Source organism: Leptidea sinapis, chromosome Z (assembly GCF_905404315.1).
Source record: "Leptidea sinapis chromosome Z, ilLepSina1.1, whole genome shotgun sequence".
Taxonomy (NCBI): domain Eukaryota; kingdom Metazoa; phylum Arthropoda; class Insecta; order Lepidoptera; family Pieridae; genus Leptidea; species Leptidea sinapis.
Window position 1 is genome coordinate 10,001,861 of NC_066312.1, and position 20,031 is coordinate 10,021,891.

The following is a 20,031-nucleotide window of genomic DNA, read 5'->3' on the forward strand; positions in this document are numbered from 1 at the left end:
GGTAAGTTACTGTCGATAAGTTTATTGGGATAGAATGGTCAACGATAGTTACGATTTTTATCTCAAGTAAGAGATAGACTGAATATTGGCAACGGCCGTTAGAGACATTCAAGCTATACATCCTAAAAGCTCTTTTGACTTGTGGTTTTCCGAATGTCCATGGGCAGTAGCTTTACCACTTCCTATTTCGTGAGCTACTCACCCGTTCTCTCCTCTCATATACAAAAAAATAATTTATGTTATTTTATAACATTTTTTTATTCTTTCATAGTAAATAACTTTAAAAAATCAAGTTGTATAATTTTGTGTGAGAGAGACTTCATTAGACATGATTTTTTTTAAAGCAACCTTAATAGCTAACACCGTTTTATTGTGTCGTAGTTAACGTGTAAATTTTGCCCTACTAAAAGTCACTAACGGCCGTTCCCAATATTCAGTCTATCTCCTACTTGAGATAAAAATCGTAACTATCGTTGACTTTTATGTCCCAATAAACTTATAGACGGTAACTCACCTTATCCGTTCACGCTGTCTGTCAATTGAACGACGTATAGCTTATCAGCGATAGAAGTTTGTATGGAAATTGCAATTCACGCGTCCCAATAAAAGGCGATAAGATACTTACTGACAGTAGAAGGTAGTAATTTATCTCTATCTGTAGATAGAATATTGGAAACGGCCGTAAACGAACACAAGAGAGAATAAAAATAAAGCTACAGGTTGCTATCATATATTCATACAAAAGTTACAATAGAACGTTCATAGAAATATATTATTTACCAATTACATGCCTTTGTATCATAAAACGTAAACTGAAATTCCAGTCCATTGTTATTTTTGTTCACTATTGAAATTGGATTTATTACTGGATGCTCACATTCGTGTATCTGTTCTTTTTTCTAGCTGTATTTATTTTATTCCGGTTAAGAACTGTACGTTAATTCAATTACATATATCAGATACATACAGATTTGTCCTTTTATGTATTACATAAAGTCAATTTGAACAATAAAATTAAATTTTTAACCAATATTTATGAACGATGCGGGTCTCGAACCCGCGCCTTGCGGATCTTACCCGAGCGCTATTACTAACTGAGCCAACCATTTATGTGACGCACCGAAAGTAAATTTTGGTATGTCTTGTTTATCTCTCAGGTTGTAGGTGGTTTATGGTTAAAGAATAAGTTCTTTCCTGGGATTTGACCGTACTGTGGTAGTTTATGGTATCAGTGACATAAATAAACGATACACATAAATAGTTCTAATAATCGATACAATAGCCCAGTGGCTATTAACCCTGCCCACTCAGCTAGAGATCCCAGTTTCTAATTCCAGTAGATGCAAGCCTTTATAAATATTTTTATTTAAGAGAGGCCCAACGGGCAAGAGGCTCACGTTATGGGGAGTGGTGTGGCAACTGACCATGAAGATGCGTAAAACTAGGGATCAAGAGATGTATTGCCGACCCTTAAGGTTGGATTATGCTCTTTTATTGAAGGTCGCTAAGTCGTTCGGGAAGGCAGCAGCCGGTAATTGATGCCACAGAGTGGCATGAAATTTCTTGCAAAACGCGCGGTTCTGTAATACCAGAAGTCAACGTGATGCGGTCGGTTCTAAATCTATCAAACATTACGTCAAATACTAACATTTTTTAAACACTTCGGCCACTGGTATCAAAAAAACTCCTCTGAGCAGTCCACGTGATAAATGCGATAGAAGATCCAAAGAGGATCCACTTCAAATATTAAAAAAACCCGCTTATTATTTGCTATAAAGAATAAAAATTAACTTACTTTTTGGTTTCAATTTATTAATCTTCGGCCCCTCTCGCTGAAGACGATCTGCTAACAATAAATTATAAACTAAGTATTGTTGTCTTGGTCAATATGGAGATAATGTTGTAAAGTTCCTTTACACGTTACGGAGGAAATAAAGAAATTCATATGTAGATTTAAACTAAGTTCGAGAGTCCGTTTTCTCTATGTGTTGTAGATTTAGAAATAAATTCAACGGAGCAGCGAAATATTCTCTTTATATAAGGAAATATGAAATGTTTTTGAAAATTTTTGCTTCAATTTGGGAATACCCTCGATGCTAAAAATGTGATTGTAAAGGCACCACGTATACCAGAACACCATTTTTTAAAACAAAGGGAACATTTAGAAGGCTGGGGGCTTCTAAATAAAGTTTGATTTGTTGCAAATTTATACAGCAATTAAGGGGAGTCTATAATTTCATTTGCTATTTTAAGCGAATAGCGTTGGTCTGATGCAATGTGCCTATTGCTCAAAGGCAAAATGAAATTGTGAAGAATGCAGTTACAATTAAGAGATGAGAAAAAGGAGTGGTCCAAGAAGTGATCTTTGAGGAACACCTAAAGGGATGAACATTGGATTAAATGAGTACCCATTCAAAACAATCGTCTGGAATAAAAAAATATGAAATCACTCATGTATCTGCCTGTATGTTTTTCTGAAGCTATTAGGCTTAGTAGGTGGCTCGAGGGAAAAGGAACACGCCCAGTGGTTAATTCGTCCAAGGAGTTGATCCATTATTTGGATTTAAAAACATACGAGAATGACACTTTAAATTGGCACAAAAAGTAGCTGTATCTCTGTACCTACTTACGCATTCTAACCAAGACACTAACTGGGCACTGCAATTTAAACAAACAACTCCCAAAAAAATCTCAGGTCTAAGAGATTGCAGAGCGTGTAGATTCTGTAATAGTGCAAATGAAATCCGTTACACATTCACTCTGAATGTGATCCTTTAATAAACTTAGCATCTCTTTGGTAAGTCCAATTCTTTAACCACTTGAGATACGACAGCTCACTGCAAAAGATATAATAAGATTCATGAACAGAATCAATCTTAGTAGTGAGCTATAGTTAACAGTGGCTATCACAATATATCACATTGGTCGCAGTGAAACAGGGCTGCACTGAACTGTACCAAAGCCACTTTTCAGCGTATATAATATTATTGAGGTTAGTGTTTTTACATACCAATTAATTAATATTATATTATATCATAGGCAATGAAATGCCCGCTGAGCTCGCAAGAGCTGGAGCTAAAGTACACCAATACGGTCCGGAACCTATTTGTAGACTGCCTAAGAGCGCCATTCGTCCCACCCTGAGGAACCAATGTCAACTAGAAGCACTTAAACGCTGGAGCAAATCAACAGGTTGAAACCATTCATAAGCACTGACAATGGCATTCAATAACTTGGCACTCTCGCCTAAATAACGCGGCAGGACTTGACGACGAGCGTAACGTATGAGTTATACGTTACAAGTTATACGTTAGTTGAGAGAGAGATGTTTTACGTAGAGTAGTTCAATTCTGGACGCGGGGTTACTAGGACCCAATCAGAACCAGCTAAATAGGCACGTTCTGCAATTATTATATCATTTCGTATCGTTCAAATTGTTATTAAAGTATCTAACATAGAACACTATAAATTCAGTCCAGAGTATTGGAAGATAAAAAGTATAGTTCTATAGAACATAGACCCAACAATTACCTGAAGCGAACCAGCACTTGTCTTACATTACAGCTTATTACGTGAACTGATTTTAAAACGCAAGGAAACCCAATTGTTATTCCAACGTACGTATTCAGTCGCCTGTTCTCATAACAATACTTTTGTGGAATCAAAAACAATGGCTTATGCGAAACATGGGCTAAAGTGAATTCAAAACTGTATCAGGTGTTATTATTTCTTTTCGTATTTATTTGGATTCGCAGGGATATAACAATAAATGATATATTACTAGCTTTTACCCGCGACTTCATCCGCGTTGAATAGTTACTTTGGGATTTTTTTTTATCTTTTAGGATATTTTTCAAATAATACACATACGAACTGCTCTCCGCTGTTGGCAGCGCTCTTCTATGATACAGTGCATATCCCTTATCACTGTGGACAGTCTCTTGAATAGTTTTTCATTGTGAACATTAATATTTTTTTTTATCCCCATGTAACTAAGAACTAACATCTAATGTCTCAAGGTGACGATCGCAGTTGTAGTGCCGCTCAGAATATTTGGGTTTTACAAGAATCCAGAGCGGCATCTATTTTAATGGGCAGGACGTATCAATTACCATCCGGTGGACGTTCTGATCGTCTCGTCCCTCCATCTAGATTAACTATTATGACATTTCATACAAAAAACAAAACACGGTTATTACATGCGATAGGTGTAGTGACTGAGGCTAATTTCTAGTTCTACTAAGTATCTATACATATAAATAAAATTAGCGTGTCTGTTTGTTATATTGAAATAACCGATTTTTACTACATGTATATGAATATAATATATATACGGTACATACACCAAAGGAAATTTTTAAAATGTTTGTCTGTCTGTCTGTTTGTTCCGGCTAATCTCTGAAATGGCTGGACCTATTTTGACAGGACTTTTACTGGCAGGTAGCTGATGTAATAAGGAGTAACTTAGGCTACGTTTATATTAGAAAAATAAAGTAATGTTGCTATTTCCAAGACGGTCTTACTCTAAAAATTAAATTTTAAATTTATATGGCAAAACAACGGTTGCCGGGTCAGCTAGTTAGTAAATAAAAAGCCAAAATATGTAAATAAATTAAGTGGAGATGATGGTTTGCAAAGCAATTTAATACATTCTATATTTTCCTGTCCCACCGCGACCAAAATGATATATTGTGAATTCTATTATGCTACCATTTGAAAGCAGGCAGAACAAGTTAAATATTCCCCAGGCACACATAAAACTTCATATAACAAGACAGTAGATAAAGATAAGTCTTTCGTTTCTCAAAATATTTAACTCAAATAGATTAAGTACGCTAAACTACTCAAGTTTCCAAAGAACACAAGCCAAAGTAGTTTACTATTAAGTAAAGACATGACATGCAACAAAGCATATAAACGGAAAGCAATACAAGCTCAACTTATAATTGTATTTTTTTTTATGGAATAGGAGGACAAACGAGCGTACGGGTCACCTGTTGTTAAGTGATCACCGCCGCCCACAATCTCTTGCAACACCAGAGGAATCACAGGAGCGTTGCCGGCCTTTAAGGAAGGTGTACGCGCTTTTTTTGAAGGTACCCATGTCGTATCGTCCCTGAAACACCGCACAAGGAAGCTCATTCCACAGCTTTGTAGTACGTGGAAGAAAGCTCCTTGAAAACCGCACTGTGGAGCACCGCCACACATCCAGATGGTGAGGATGATATCCTAACTTGTGGCGTGTCGTGCGAAGGTGGAATTCGGCGGCAGGAATCAGGTTAAAAAGCTCTTCGGAACACTCCCCGTGATAAATGCGGTACAAGACACACAATGAAGCGACGTCTCTACGCAACGCCAAGTGATCCAGCCGTTCACAGAGCACTGGGTATGGTATTTGTAATATACCTTCTTGATTTAACATGTCTATTTACCTTAAAGGCGATTACTATATTAGAATCATTACTAATTTATTACAGTTATAACTAGCTGACCCAGCAAACGTTGCAATGCCGATATTGAAATCGCGATACAAAAGTAACTGTACAAAAGTATCAACAAATTTAAAAAAAATATATCAAAAAAATTAATAAAAAAAAAATTGGCGTGGACCACCCTTAACATTTAGGAGGATGAAAAATAGATGTTGTCCGATTCTCAGACCTAGCCAATATGCACTCAAAATTTCATGAGAATCGGTCAGGCCGTTTCGAAGGAGTTTAACTACAAACACCGCGACATGAGAATTTTATATATTAGATTACTTGTATTTCTTTATTCAATTCCATAACCTTGCATATAGTTTCCCTAAGTTTTTCCAATCACTTCTAACAGCTTCACCAGCAACGGTATCGTTATATGATCCCAAACATATCATTTTTGTGAAATATATATTTACATACTGCCAAATCAATGTTACGAGTATAAGTGACTAGCTGACCCGGCAAACGTTGTTTTGCCATATAAATTGTATTGATCTTCTCTTTGCTAGTTGATAAGAGATGGCGCTAGTTGTATTCATTAGTAACAATCACACTTCTTTTATATTTTGTATAATTCACACTATAATTTTATAAATTATAGCCTATTTGTTATTCTGGTGTGTAAGCTACATTATTGTAAAGTTTCATCAAAATCTATTCAGTAGATTTTGCGTTAAAGAAGTTCAAACATACATCCAGACATACAAACTTTCACATTTATAATATTAGTAGGATGCATCGTAATATCGATTGCAAAAAGTATTAAATATAAAAGTAAATTATTACACAAGAGTAAATATGATTTTTAATTCATAAAATGTTTTATTGTCTAACATAATTCCTGTCTAACGCAGCACGCTCGCCGGAGCTCTCGAGTACGAGCAAAACATTAAATGGAACTACAATATCTTTTACAGGATTAATTTTGCGGGCACTCGGATGCATTTGCAAAAAGATGAAATGGATTTGCGTCTCTCATAGTTACATATTGTTGCAAGTAAAAGTTCTTTACTTGCTATAATTACACATGTGTTAAAATGTGTTAAAATACCAGTGGGAGGCTCCTTTGCACAGGATGCCGGCTAGATTATGGGTACCACAACGGCGCCTATTTCTGCTGTGAAGCAGTAATGTGTAAACATTATTGTGTTTCGGTCTGAAGGCCGTCGTAGCTAATGAAATTACTGGGCAAATGAGACTTAACATCTCATGTCGCAAGGTGACAGGCGCACTTGTAGTGCCGCTCAGAATTTTTGGGATTTTCAAGAATCCTGAATGGCACTGCATTGTAATGGGCAGGGCGTATCAATTATCATCAGCTGAACGTCCTGCTCGTCTCGTCCCGTATTTACATAAAAAAAATGTTATGTGAGGTACCTTAGGCAAACTTCAAAGACTCAAATTTATCGACGGTAGGGACCTACCTACCTTAACCATTTTATCTTTATCTTTTATCATCGTCATCATCAGCCGGAAGACAACCACTACTGGACAAAGGCCTCCCTTAAAGATCTCCACGACGATCGATCCTGCGCTGCCCTCATCCAACGTATTCCACCGATCTTTACCAGATCATTTGATAAAAGTCGTAAGGGACAATATTACAACAAGGACAATTTAGTCGCAATACAAATTTAAATCTATGATTTTCAAAAGGAATTTTTCTACAAACCCGTTTATATAACAGAATTCTACTTTTCACCTATCAGGTTCCAAATTCCACAAATATTCCTTTCAAATTGTCTGTGATATGTGGATCACTTTGATTTTTATAGTGAATTGTCGTTACGATAGTGCATCTTGATAATTCAGAATACAATGGTCCTCTCCAAAAATGCTTAAATTATGTATTATTGTAGTAACTGTATTAACTTACATGTAAAAAATTGGCATATACTCAAAAAATATAAAATTTCAATATCTTCGCTCTGTCTGGGGCATAAAAATAATAGGGAAGTCCCAGGCCCGACAGAGTCGTAAGAGGCGACTAAGGTTACCAGGGAGGCTTCTTTGCACAGGTTGCCGATAGATTGTCGGTACCACAATGGAGCATTTTTCGCCGTGAAGCAGTAATCTGTAAGCATTATTGTGTTTACGGCACGGTAGCTAGTGAATTGTAGTGCCGCTCAGAATTTTTGGGTTTTCGAAGAACCCCGAGCGGCACTGCATTGTAATGGGTGGGGCATATCAATTACCATCATCTGAACGTACTGCTCGCCTCACTGTCATAATTTTTTTAATAGTAAACAGTCTTCAACACAGTTTAAAACTAAAATCTGTTTCACATAGCAGGGCACATGTTGTCACGTTAATGTGTTTGAGAGTAAATCGACAATCGATTGAAGTGATGTCGTTATCTCTTTCCTCTTGGGAATATAATATTTTATTATATATTCCATATTATTCTACATGAAGCCGGTAAACATATTATTTAACCATTTCAAGCTTCCTTGAATATGTGATAAATAATGCATTGTCATGCTTCAGTTATCTTTCTGAGGTAACTGTCGTTTTTTAGGGAATAGGAGGATAAAGGAGCGTACAGGTATGATCAGCACCGGAGCTAACTCAAGCACGATGGTGGAACATTAAACAGACTTTACCGAACAGTTTTCTGTTCGAACGGAAATCGGATATTGGCGGTGTGTTTCCGTTGTTGTTAAGAGTCGTGATTGAAACAAAAAGGGTGCTTATAAGATTTATTTGCTTTATGGGCCGGGGTATGTTTTATTGCCCAGTTCCATCAACATTATTATAACCATCAATCAGGCTATCAACATGGCCGCCAAAAAATGCCAGGTTCATTTTTGTCTTCAAAACCACTTCAATGTGGGTATCAAATAAAAGTTCTTGATTAGTAGAATAGATTAAAATCCAATATGGCCGCAAACAAAGTGGTTACGTTATCTCTGTTCAATGACGTTACATCGTCGCTTTGTTAAGCCGCGTCTGCTGCGCCGTGTTTCGTGTTTGTTACCACAAAAACATGTTTTGTAGACAGATTAGGGGCGTGGTTTAACAGTTAAATAAAACATCTTAACATGTTTACCGCGAGAAATGGATATAATCACCCGCGTTCGCCTGCGGGGAGGGCAATTAACGCATAACTATTTGTTAGCGTTCACTGAATGAAGTACGTACTTATCATCCATAGCTAGCGATAATTATTTGGTTTGTTTGTGATGGAGTGGAATAAAGAATTGTTTTTTATACAACTGATTACAGAAAGAACGGTTCTTTGGGATGTTAGATACATTGGTGGATCATAAAAATAAATGCAAAAAGCTGGATGCACTTCTTCGGAACTCATTTTTGAAATGAAACGAAAACATAAACAAAAACAGGTGCAGCGGACAAACTGATTTGCTAACATGTTTTGTTAAAACATTGGCGCAGCAGACCCGGTTTTACGGTGTGCAAAACAAGCATAACTATGATATTATTATTAATATAGGAACAAGGTTTATTTTGTCAGTATTATTGAGTAACTAGCTGACCCGGCAAACGTTGTTTTGCCATATAAATTAAATTGTATTGATCTTTTGCTTGCTAGTTGATAAGAGATGGCGCTAGGTGTATTCATTAGTAACAATCACACTTCTTTTATATTTTGTATAATTCACACTATAGTTTTATAAATTATAGGCTATTTGTTATTCTGATGTGTAAGCTATATTATTGTAAAGTTTCATCAAAATCGATTCAGTAGATTTTGCGTTATAGAAGTTCAAACATACATCCAGACATACAAACTCTCACATTTATAATATTAGTAGGATGTAAAAGTGTTGTGTTGTGATGCTGATTATTATTATTATAATGATGAAAAATCAATGAACTATTATAGCGACACAGAAGAACAGAACTATTAACAATAAAGGTCATAACGTAAAAATGTAAACTTTAAAAAATAAAGCAGTGATAGCACGAAAATATCACGACATGTACCTAACAGTGATTAAACCGTACTGACACAACAGGACGAGAGCGAGGAGGTGAAAGGGGAACGGGAGGGGGCTTTAAGTTCCAGCGAGGTCCAGTGATAATATGGCCGTGTAGGTAGTAGGTAATTTCTTTTTTCACTACTACTTTAACGGGTGGCAAATGCTTATGCATTCTCATTAATAAAATACTCTTATAATACGATATGATAAATTTAAAATATAAGATGGCCGCCGGAAATGCCAGTTTCCATATTTGTTTCAATGTGGGTGATATCAAATCAAAGGGCAAGTTGAAAGCTGGCATAGTAGGTCGTACAGTTCAGAGACAGTCAATACTTAACAGTAATATTAATGAAATTTAGACAAATAATATGAGTAGAAGGAAACAAAATTAAAAACTAAAAACTGTGTGAAATTTCTATTGAGTCAAGCGCTGTATCATAATAACTGCTATTTACATATTCCGCAGGCTACGCGCGTCCAACGAATTTTTTTGTCTGATCAGGGCATCATTCAGATGATTGATGGAGGGGATGGGGTCATGACTGGTACCTAGGAACTACCGAATTATTTTTTAACCTTTTAGTTAAATGTCTATATCAATTTAATCTTTATTTTCAATAAAACTTTAAATTAAAATTTACTAATTTTTTGTAGTCAGCTGCTGTTTTAACTGATTGATCTCGATCAATCCAAGAGATACGATGAAAAATATCTGGAGAAGTGCAAGTCGGACTCGCCTATCGAGGGTTCCGTACATATTATTACCTACCTACACTTATAAAAGCTTTTTTCTATACTTCGTCATAAATCGTAAAACATATAATAATTGAATCTAATTACAAATGTATTACTTGCTGGATTTCATAGTGTAGGTCAACGGAAAATACCCTATAAATATTCATTCTCTTGAGAGTGTCGAAGTACGCTTTTTTGCGGCATAAACGACCGTATCTTTCTTTAAAGTTTTTTTTTATTAAAATAAGGAATGAGACGAGCAGGAAGTTCAGATGATGGTAATTGATACGACCTGCCCATAAGAATGCAGTGCCGCTTAAGATTATTGAAAAACCCAATAATTCTGAGCGGCACTACAACTGCGCTCATCACCTTGACACATAAGATGTCAAGTCTCATTTCCCCAGTAATTTCACTACGGTGCCCTTCAGAAGGAAACACATAAATTACATCATACAATGCTGATTCACGGCAGAAATAGGCGCCGTTGTGGTACCCATAATCTAGCCGGCATCCTGTGCAAAGGAGCCTCCCACTGGTATCATAGTGTCAAGTTATCATAGGAGTTTGATTTTTTAACAGCTTCAAGAGACTAAAGACTTGAGTATATTGTTTTAATTTCAACTCGATACCTCTACGCGTTCCCGAGGTAAGGGGTCTTGATAGACACGGATAGACAACGCATTGTTTCACACTCTGCTGACTAGTAGTGCCAATAAGTACTACATATCTGAGCAGGCAATGTGTTACTATCGGGATGTGTCAGGCAACACTGGTAGCCGCGTGGCCAACGAGTCCTGCTCAATCTGACCTTATTATATGGCAGCTTTCTCTCCAATAGAAAAGACTTCAGTCGCCTCTTACAACTTCCCTATTCTTTTTACGTCTCGGGGAAGCACAGGGCTGTCATTGAAAGAAGTTATTAAGTACGACGCCTGTTTCTGCCATGTGAAGCAGTAATGTGTAAGCATTACTGTGTTTCAGTTTGAAGGGCGCCGTAGCTAGAGAAATTACTGAGCAAATGAGACTTAACATCTTATGCCTCAAAGTGACGAGCGCAATTATAGTGTAACTCAGAATTTTTGGGTTTTTCAAGAATCCTGAGCGGCACTGCATTGTAATGGGCGGCTCTTCGTCATAAAAACCTCATAAACTTTTTTATTTTTTAAAACAAAGTCGCTTCCCGCTGTCTGTCCCTATGGTATGATATTATATCATTATAATATATACAGGGTGTTCTAAATTTATGGGACATGAAGGGAAAGTACCTTAAATATCGTAGATAGGGTATTTTACTAAAAGAAGACTTTATGTTATTTTTAAAAGTGAGTAATTCTGCATTCAAATATTTTCTAAAAATTACTTGCCTCGGCTGGGAATCGAACCGACTTAAATGTAAAAAAAACACACCTTCTTTTATGATATGTAGATATGAGAAAGTAGTCAATTAAGTTGGTATTTTTTTTTTAAATTAATTAATTAAATGCTCAAAATGTGATCCCTCCTGTTTAACGTAAATCGCCAATCTTTTAATGAGTCCGTTGCCTTTTGATTTTCTTATCATTTTATATGATATGGCTCAATTCTGTTTGTAACTCGCCCACATTCTCGTATCGCTTTTAAACTAAAAAAAACTATGCTATAAAGTATTTTAATTATGAAGTGGGTACTTATTTACGAATAATCAATGCTATCTATGGAATGATAATATCTCTACTTTTCGAACGTCGAAGTCGGCAATAAATAACTTTCTTGAAATTTTACTCAAACATTTTACGTTGCTCCTTTCTTTTAAAATACTATGTTCTTTAAGAAGAGTTATTAGTTTTTGGCCATTCTTTCGATTGGCTTCATAAAAGTAGGGGTGTTTTTTTTTACATTTAAGTCGGTTCGAGTCCCAGACGAGGCAAGTAATTTTTAGAAAATCTTTGAATGCAGAATTACTAAATTTTAAAAATAACATAAAGTCTTCTTTTAGTAAAATACCCTATCTACGATATTTAAGGTACTTTCCCTTCATGTCCCATAAATTTAGAACACCCTGTGTATCTTCTTTCAGTAAAATACCCTATCTACGATACCCTGTATATAATACATGCATAATATATTATAGAAACACTGATTATTTTAGAGCTTTCTAATGTGATGTTAAACGGGCCCATTTTTTGCGCTTACATTGCAAATGCTGGCTGAACCCTACAAGATAAATCAAAATAATGTACTACAGTATTGTACACATTAAAAAGATCTAGAAAAAAGACTGCGATGATATACATCTAGGGATACCCACAATAACCATTTTATATCCTTTACTTTTTACGAGAAATAACGGCTTATTTACGAAGCGATTTTATGCAACACTCACGCCTTAATTCATATCCAAATGAGTACCTTAAATACAATGTGCACTTAAAATCTATACTAATATTATAAAGCTGCAGTGTTTGTTTGTTTGTTTGTTTGAACGCGCTAATCTCTGGTACTACTGGTCCGATTTGAATGATTCTTTCAGTGTTGGGTAGTCCATTTATCGAGGAAGGCTATAGGCTATGTTTTTTTTTTCAAAATTAGGGACCCGTAATAAAATTATTTTTTAACACAAGGTGTAAAATCGAAAGCCTATTTTTGCGTGCGCTGCAAAAACTATTGACAATAGAACAAAAGATGTACAGGCTATAATATAGGCAATATTTTATTACTTATAAAACTATCGCGTGAATTAAACTTTATATGGCGAAACAACGTTTGCCGGGTCAGCTAGTAAAACAATATGGCCATACAGCATGTTATTTAAATAAATATTTTCGAAGATATTACAGATATAAAATGCATGTTGAGACATAAATAACGGGATCCCTCGGAAATACCTACGTTATATTTATTAAATTTTTACTATTAACTTTTGACAGAACGAGTCTGTCCGGGCATCTAGTTATATATATATATAACTAGATGCCCGGACTATATACTTGCAATTGTATATATATATATATACAATTGCAAGAAACTCCGCTAAATTCCTGCTTACCGTAACTGCAATGCTTATATTATCATCAATATCCGTACGACCGAGACTTGCTCGGATTTTTAAGAATATACAAAACTTGAACAAAAAAAAACTATTAGGACATCTGGATTCGGACCGGGGTCTTCCGCTTTCCGGATCACCCAATGTCCCACTTGAGCTATTATAGTCTTGTATATAGTGTCTAAATTTACCTTTGTATTCTAATGTTATTGTAGCTGTTTCTCATTAAAACACGGATAAAACAATTTTTTTTTAATTGAAACCTAGCTAGATCAATTTATCGCCCCCGAAATCCCCTGTATACTAAATTTTATAAAAATCGTTGGAGCCGTTTCCGAGATTCAGATTATACATATATCTCTAATATATAAAATTCTCGTGTCATGGTGTTAAACTTTGAACTACTCCGAAACGGCTTGACCGATTCTCATGAAATTTTGAGTGCATATTGGGTAGGTCTGAGAATCGGACAACGTCTATTTTTCATCCCCCTAAATGTTAAACGTGGTCCACACGAATTTTTTTGTCATTTTTTTTAAATTTGTTTGATTATGAGTTAGCATTAAAAAAATAGATAGAACTTCAAATTTTCACCCATCTACGATCAACAATTACTTTTGTATCGCGATTTTAATATCAGCAATACAACGTTTGCTGGGTCAGCTAGTATATGTATATAAGAATTGCTCGTGTAAAGATATAAGATATAACGCAAATCTATGCAAATGTCGTAAATTACAGCTAAGAATCAGGATAAATTACGCCTTTCCTTCATATAAATTAAGCATATTTTTTAATGCATTGGTCGATCTTTCATCAACCCAATTAATATTTAACATGAAATTCGACAGTTGATGAGTTAATTATTCCGTTGACTAGCCTTTCGGAAACCGGGGGTGAATCTCAATTATTACTCGTTAAGTTACCTTTATCAGATAAAATATCTGGATGAAACTAGCAAGGTTTGTTTAAATGTGTTATTTAACGTGTAAGTTTTAACATTGCATAAATGATTAAAAATAAACATAATGTGTTCTTACTCCTGAGTAGCTAAAAGGTATTGTGCTCAGATGTGAATTTGCCAGAAACTGTCATAAGCATAATGTTAACACCAGGAACAGACATAAGCTTATAATACCTACTACTCGGCTAAGTCGAGTTAGAGAGTCTTTTGTGGGGTGATGTATATGCTTTTACAACAGGACCCCAGAAACATGTTCAAAACAAAAGTATTACGTTATTCAAAAGAATTGTTAAAAAACGTTTGTGTGGTAAAGGTTACTATAACATAAATAGCTTTCTTAATGATACCATAAATTGGGAATGGAGCGACCGCCCTTAGGCTATTAAATAATAAGTTTAATTGTACAATGTTACTTCGAAAATATATTTTTTGATGAAAAAAAAACCCCCGCTGAGTTTGTTGCGCCCGTTCTTCTCAGGCCTGAGGCATTCGTTTTGGAATGGGTGGTAGTTTTTTTGACTTTCAATAAGTGATGTCACATCCTATTTTGAATAAAAATATTTGAATTTATAAAACTATCATGTTTTGGTCTGGGTACATTGTTTTACAAAACCATGAACGTAAAACAACCGAAAAAAAACAAACGAAAAGTAACTAATTTATTTAAGCTAACTAATGAGGTAGTGTTGACCTGTTGATCAGCTATACAGTAATAAGCTCGCTAGTTCTGTATTAGTGAAAATTTCAACTCTTTAACTCTTAAAATAATTCGAAGAAGAGTATAAAGGCGTATAATATGTAACCTATCTTAGTTAATAGATATCAAACTATAGTTTTGACTTCTTTAGAAGAAAATCATTTCTATATCTCGGTAACTATCTGAACTGTACTACGGTAACTAGGGAAATTACTTAAAATAACGAAATGATTTTAAGTGTTAAGACAATAGAAAACTTATTTGAATTCATGGAAAATCTAAGTGTATCTATCTAATATATATAAATTATGTGACACGTTGTTTGTCCGCGATGGACTCCTAAACTAATGAACGGATTTTAATGGGACTTCATGGAGTGCAGTTTAGTCCAACTTGAGAGATAGGATAGTTTTTATTTCGATTTGGGACCCATAATTATTTTTAATTTCAACATTTGTTTTGTATGGACATATTTTCTGTGAGAGAATTAAGTGACGCACGGTTTGACAGTTCCGCTGTGAAACAATTTCATTATAACAACAGGGAGCATTTTTACGAAATAATTCTTGATGTTTTGAAATATTATTGACAAATTCCTATAAAACAGTATTTTTTTTATTATTATCTACAGAAAAACGTCTGTCGGGTCAGCTAGTAATGATATAATCTAAAGTAATTTAAAAATAAAATCCGCAAATTTACTTAGAAATTGTATTGCAAAAATTGTTTTACACAAATCAAACCAGAATAAATACATAATGAGATACACCCTATTGTGTCAAGTATTAAGCTGAAGGGCACGCAACGAGAGTAAAACGTAAACATTAAGAACACCTAAGGAAATGACAGATAAAAATTTGATAGCTAATTAACACATGTAAAAAATAAATGCGACACATGATATAATTTTTAGTGATGCCTTCGTAACTAATATATAGTTAAATGGTTCACATACCGGGTTGGTGTTTACGAAGCTGTAGAATTGACGGCATCACGAACGTGTATTACGTACCGGTGGCGACCGTTCACTGGCTTGCGGTTACTGTGACTGAATAATGCGTACTGAAAAATACCAACTGTAGCATTCTGTAGGCCGGGAGTTTCTGGCTCAACAAAAAGGGATGGTGCGCGTTAGATTAGCGATTGCTGAGCTTTTTCGTCGAAATTTTATACACACTAATGAATCAGCAACAACAATCTATATTGATTATAATACTATATTTCCCCGTCTTGTTAAGTCGAGTTAGTAAGTCTTTTGTGGGGCGATGTATATGCTTTTACAACAAGATCCCAGAAAATGTTCAAAACAAAAGTATAACGTTGTTCAAAAGAATTGTTAAAAAACGTTTGTGTGGTAAAGGTTACTATAACATAAATGACTTTCTTAATGATACCACAGATTGGGAATGGAGTGACCGCCCTCAGGCTATTAAATAATAAGTTTAATTGTACAATATTACTTTGTAAACATATTTATTCGATGCAAAAAAAAGCCCGCTGAGTTTGTTGCGCCCATTCTTTTCAGGTCTGAGGCATTCATTTTGGAATGGGTGGTAGTTTTTGACTTTCAATAAGTGATGTCACATCCTATTTTGAATAAAAATATTTGAATTTGAATTTGAATTTGATTGAACAACTATGAAAGTGTTATTTTAATGGTGTAGATTTCATGGAAATAATATTGGTTTTAAATTTATTAATGGTTTTCAAGATTTGGACAAACGAGCGTACGGGTCACCTGGTGTTAAGTGATCACCGCCAACCACATTCTCTTGTAACAGCAGAGGAATCACAGGAGCACTGCCCGCCTTTAATACCCTTGTCGTATCGACCCGGAAACAACCCAACAACGAAGCTCATTCCAAAGATTTCTAGTAAGTGGAAGAAAGCTCCCTGAAAACCGTACTGTCTAGGAACGCCACACATTCAGATTTTGGGGATGGTATCCTAATTTGTGGCGTGTAGTGCGAAGGTGGAATTCGGCGGCAGGAATCAGGTAAAACAGCTCCTCGGGACACTCCCCATGATAAATGCGGTAGAAGATACACAATGAAGCGACATCTCTACGCAACGCCAAGTGATCTAACCGTTCACACAGTACTGGGTTCCCGACAATTCGAGCTGCTCTGCGTTGCACGCGGTCAAATGGATCGAGCTGATACTGGGGTGCGCCAGACCATAGACAACAGCAATACTCCATATGTGGCCGGACCTGCGCTTTGTAGAGCGCTAGAAAGTGCGCCGGCTTGAAGTAGGTACTGCCGTGCTCTATTTATGACGCCCAGTATCCTCTTGAATTCTTAGTAATGCATTGTAATTGGCAGCACGAGTTACTTGACAGCAGCTAAACGTCTTTGTCTGCCTGTTCGCGATAAACTCAAAAACGATTGCACCGATTTTCATGCTGATTTCACCAATGGATAGCGTGGTTCTCGGTTCTCGAGGAAGTTTAAAGCATTCGTATATACTTTTTGTTAAGTTTTTAAATACATTTTTGTATTCATTAACAGTATTTGTTGGAGGTGTCGGAAAAATAGTAGGACGCCTGGGAGCTTTCAACGACAGCGCTGTCCACGCCCTTTAAGAAATAATAAAATAATGTATTGTGGAATTGTGTATCTTATATAGGTATACATAAAAGTCCGTATTGGCATGTGTCTATCTCATAAGGATAACTTACTATATCCATTTTAATACTTTAAAAATTGGCAATATTAAAGCGCTAACTTAAAAGCCATTTACTCAAATACGATATTAATCCTTATCATTTTATTACTTCCTGTTTTAAAATCATTTGAAATACGTTTTTGTTTCATTTCTAACTCACTAACTTTTATTACGCATTTCGTCTGTCGGGTAAGCTGTTTAAAAAAAATAACAATTCTACAATTGAATTTAGCTAGCATTTCTCAAGTAAAGTGAAATGTATGGGGCTTATTTTATTTTTCCCAGACCAACATACAAGGTCCCAACCCTGAGTTAGAACGCATGCGTAGTACTGGCAGCATATAAATTACCGTGAAGAATTGTAGTGTTGATTAATTCACGAAATTGTGCTGAGATTAATTGGCTTTGCACGTGCTCTTAATTGGTCTAGTAGACTCAATTTACAACGTGTTACAAAATACCCCGTAAAAATATAATTAATTAACAATGCCAAAAATTTTGTCAACCCTAGCAAGCTGTCATGTCGGGGAACCAAGATTATTAAACAGAAAGGCCTATGTATTTTACCTAATAATTGTCTACTTTAATAGTTTTTCTATTTTTCATTCATAAATGTTTGCCACCTCAATACAAGGATGTCATTATACTCAAGTACTGGCTTCAAAAAATGTAAGGTTGGAATAAATGAAGTGAAGGACGGAAAGTATTTCTCCGATTACCCAACGGATGCCGAAATGGAGCAGCATGTTGGATCGGTTTTCGCATCAATAACACCGACGATGGTGCGAAATGCCACAATAGCCATATTCCTACGAGCGAGGTTGTGTATTGAGCAAGGCGGAGCACACTTTGAGCTGTTTTTGTAAATTTGACGTTTATTATGAAAAAGTAAGTGTTCGTTTAGGTTGTTTCGTTAGGTTAGGTCTTTTTGTCGTTCCTCGAATTAGGTAGAAATGTAGGTACATTCTGCGTAGATTACAGTTACACTAGTGGATAAATCAATATTTTTTGTTTTTGAGTTCTTAAGTATTCTTAATGGACTCGTTAGAAGGCCCCATTTTACCTCCTTTCGGCTTTATAGGTAGTTTTTAGCACCCTGTTTATAAGAATCGACAAGCGCTATAAAGGTTGAACCTGATTGGTATTCATTTAAAATCACGGAGCTTTGCTAGTGTTTAGGGTATGTTGACAAGAAACTACTATTACTCTATAGTAGCTTATATATATAAATACTTATATATATAAATCCAGTGTCCTGATGTTTGTTTCTAGTATTGTGATTACTTCATGGAGTGCACCTTAGTCCAACTTGAGAGATAGTCTAGTTTTAATTTCGATTTAGGACCCACAATTAGTTTTATTTCCAATATTAATTGTTTTGTATGGACATACTTTCTATGAGAAGCGAATTTTAATTTATTGACGAACGGTTTCAATTCTGCTGTCAAACAATTTCATAATAACAACAGGGAGCATATTTTACGAATTAGTTCTTGATGTTATGAAATATAATTGACAAATTTATAAAAAAAATATACAGAACAACGTCTGTCGAGACAGTTAGTGTTTTGCAAAAATCAATTTATTAAAAACTAGCTGACCCGGCAAACGTTGTTTTGCCATTTAAATTGTATTGATCTTTTGCTTGCCAGTTGATAAGAGATGGCGCTAGTTGTATTCATTAGTAACAATCACACTTCTTTTATATTTTCTATAATTCACACTATAGTTTTATAAATTATAGCCTATTTGTTATTCTGGTGTGTAAGCTATATTATTGTAAAGTTTCATCAAAATCTATTCAGTAGATTTTGCGTTAAAGAAGTTCAAACATACATCCAGACATACAAACTTTCACATTTATAATATTAGTAGGATTCGCAGTACTGGGAGCAGATAATATAAATGAATTGAAGATAACTAGCTTCTCATGATGTCCGTGTGGAATTTGAAACTCGGATATATATCTTAATATTGGGATAAAATTTGACTTACATTCCTCTCTGTACCACCAACAACATTGCTATTTAGGACGATGTAGACCTTTATACAGTTCATCAGAAAGAATGCTAGCGCTTTCTATGAGGAAGTAATTTGTATTCAGGAGATGCCTGCGAGTCAGTACACCCGAGTAGATCATTCGCAATTTTTCTTGCTTACTTTATATCATTTCAACTTAGATAATTTATATGTCTAGATAGAGTCTCTTGCTGTTAGACAACCGATAAAAACAGGCCAGGTTTATTACTTGAGTGTGCGTGACAAGCTACGTCTTACATTCGCGGGTTGTATTCCACTTTGTCAACAGTCCGCCTAAATTTTTCGACGTTTTCAGTGCAGTTACTGTCTATGATGTAAACATTTCACTTGTCAGGAACTGCATATCTATCTATACTAATATTATAAAGCTGCAGTGTTTGTTTGTTTGTTTGAACGCGCTAATCTCTGGTACTACTGGTCCGATTTGAATGATTCTTTCAGTGTTGGGTAATCCATTTATCGAGGAAGGCTAT

At 35.4% G+C, this 20,031-nt stretch overlaps 1 protein-coding gene across 3 annotated transcripts in view; it reads right to left on the minus strand.

Moving 5' to 3' along the window:
* The window catches only part of LOC126979058 (dipeptidase 1-like), a 52,890-nt gene extending 36,996 nt beyond the window's left edge, over nt 1-15,894 (minus strand). Inside the window, exons 1-2 of one of the 3 annotated variants that reach the window (XM_050828246.1) lie at nt 15,807-15,894; nt 1,796-1,843 (exon numbers count right to left, since the gene is read on the minus strand). In XM_050828246.1, coding sequence (XP_050684203.1) covers nt 1,796-1,843; nt 15,807-15,843 — 85 coding nt within the window. In that variant the 5' untranslated portion in view covers nt 15,844-15,894. Of the gene's footprint in view, nt 1-1,795; nt 1,847-3,531; nt 3,565-15,806 lie in introns of those variants that run through there. The other 2 variants (XM_050828245.1, XM_050828247.1) reach the window with 2 other exon arrangements.
* Nucleotides 15,895-20,031: the final 4,137 nt, after the last annotated feature.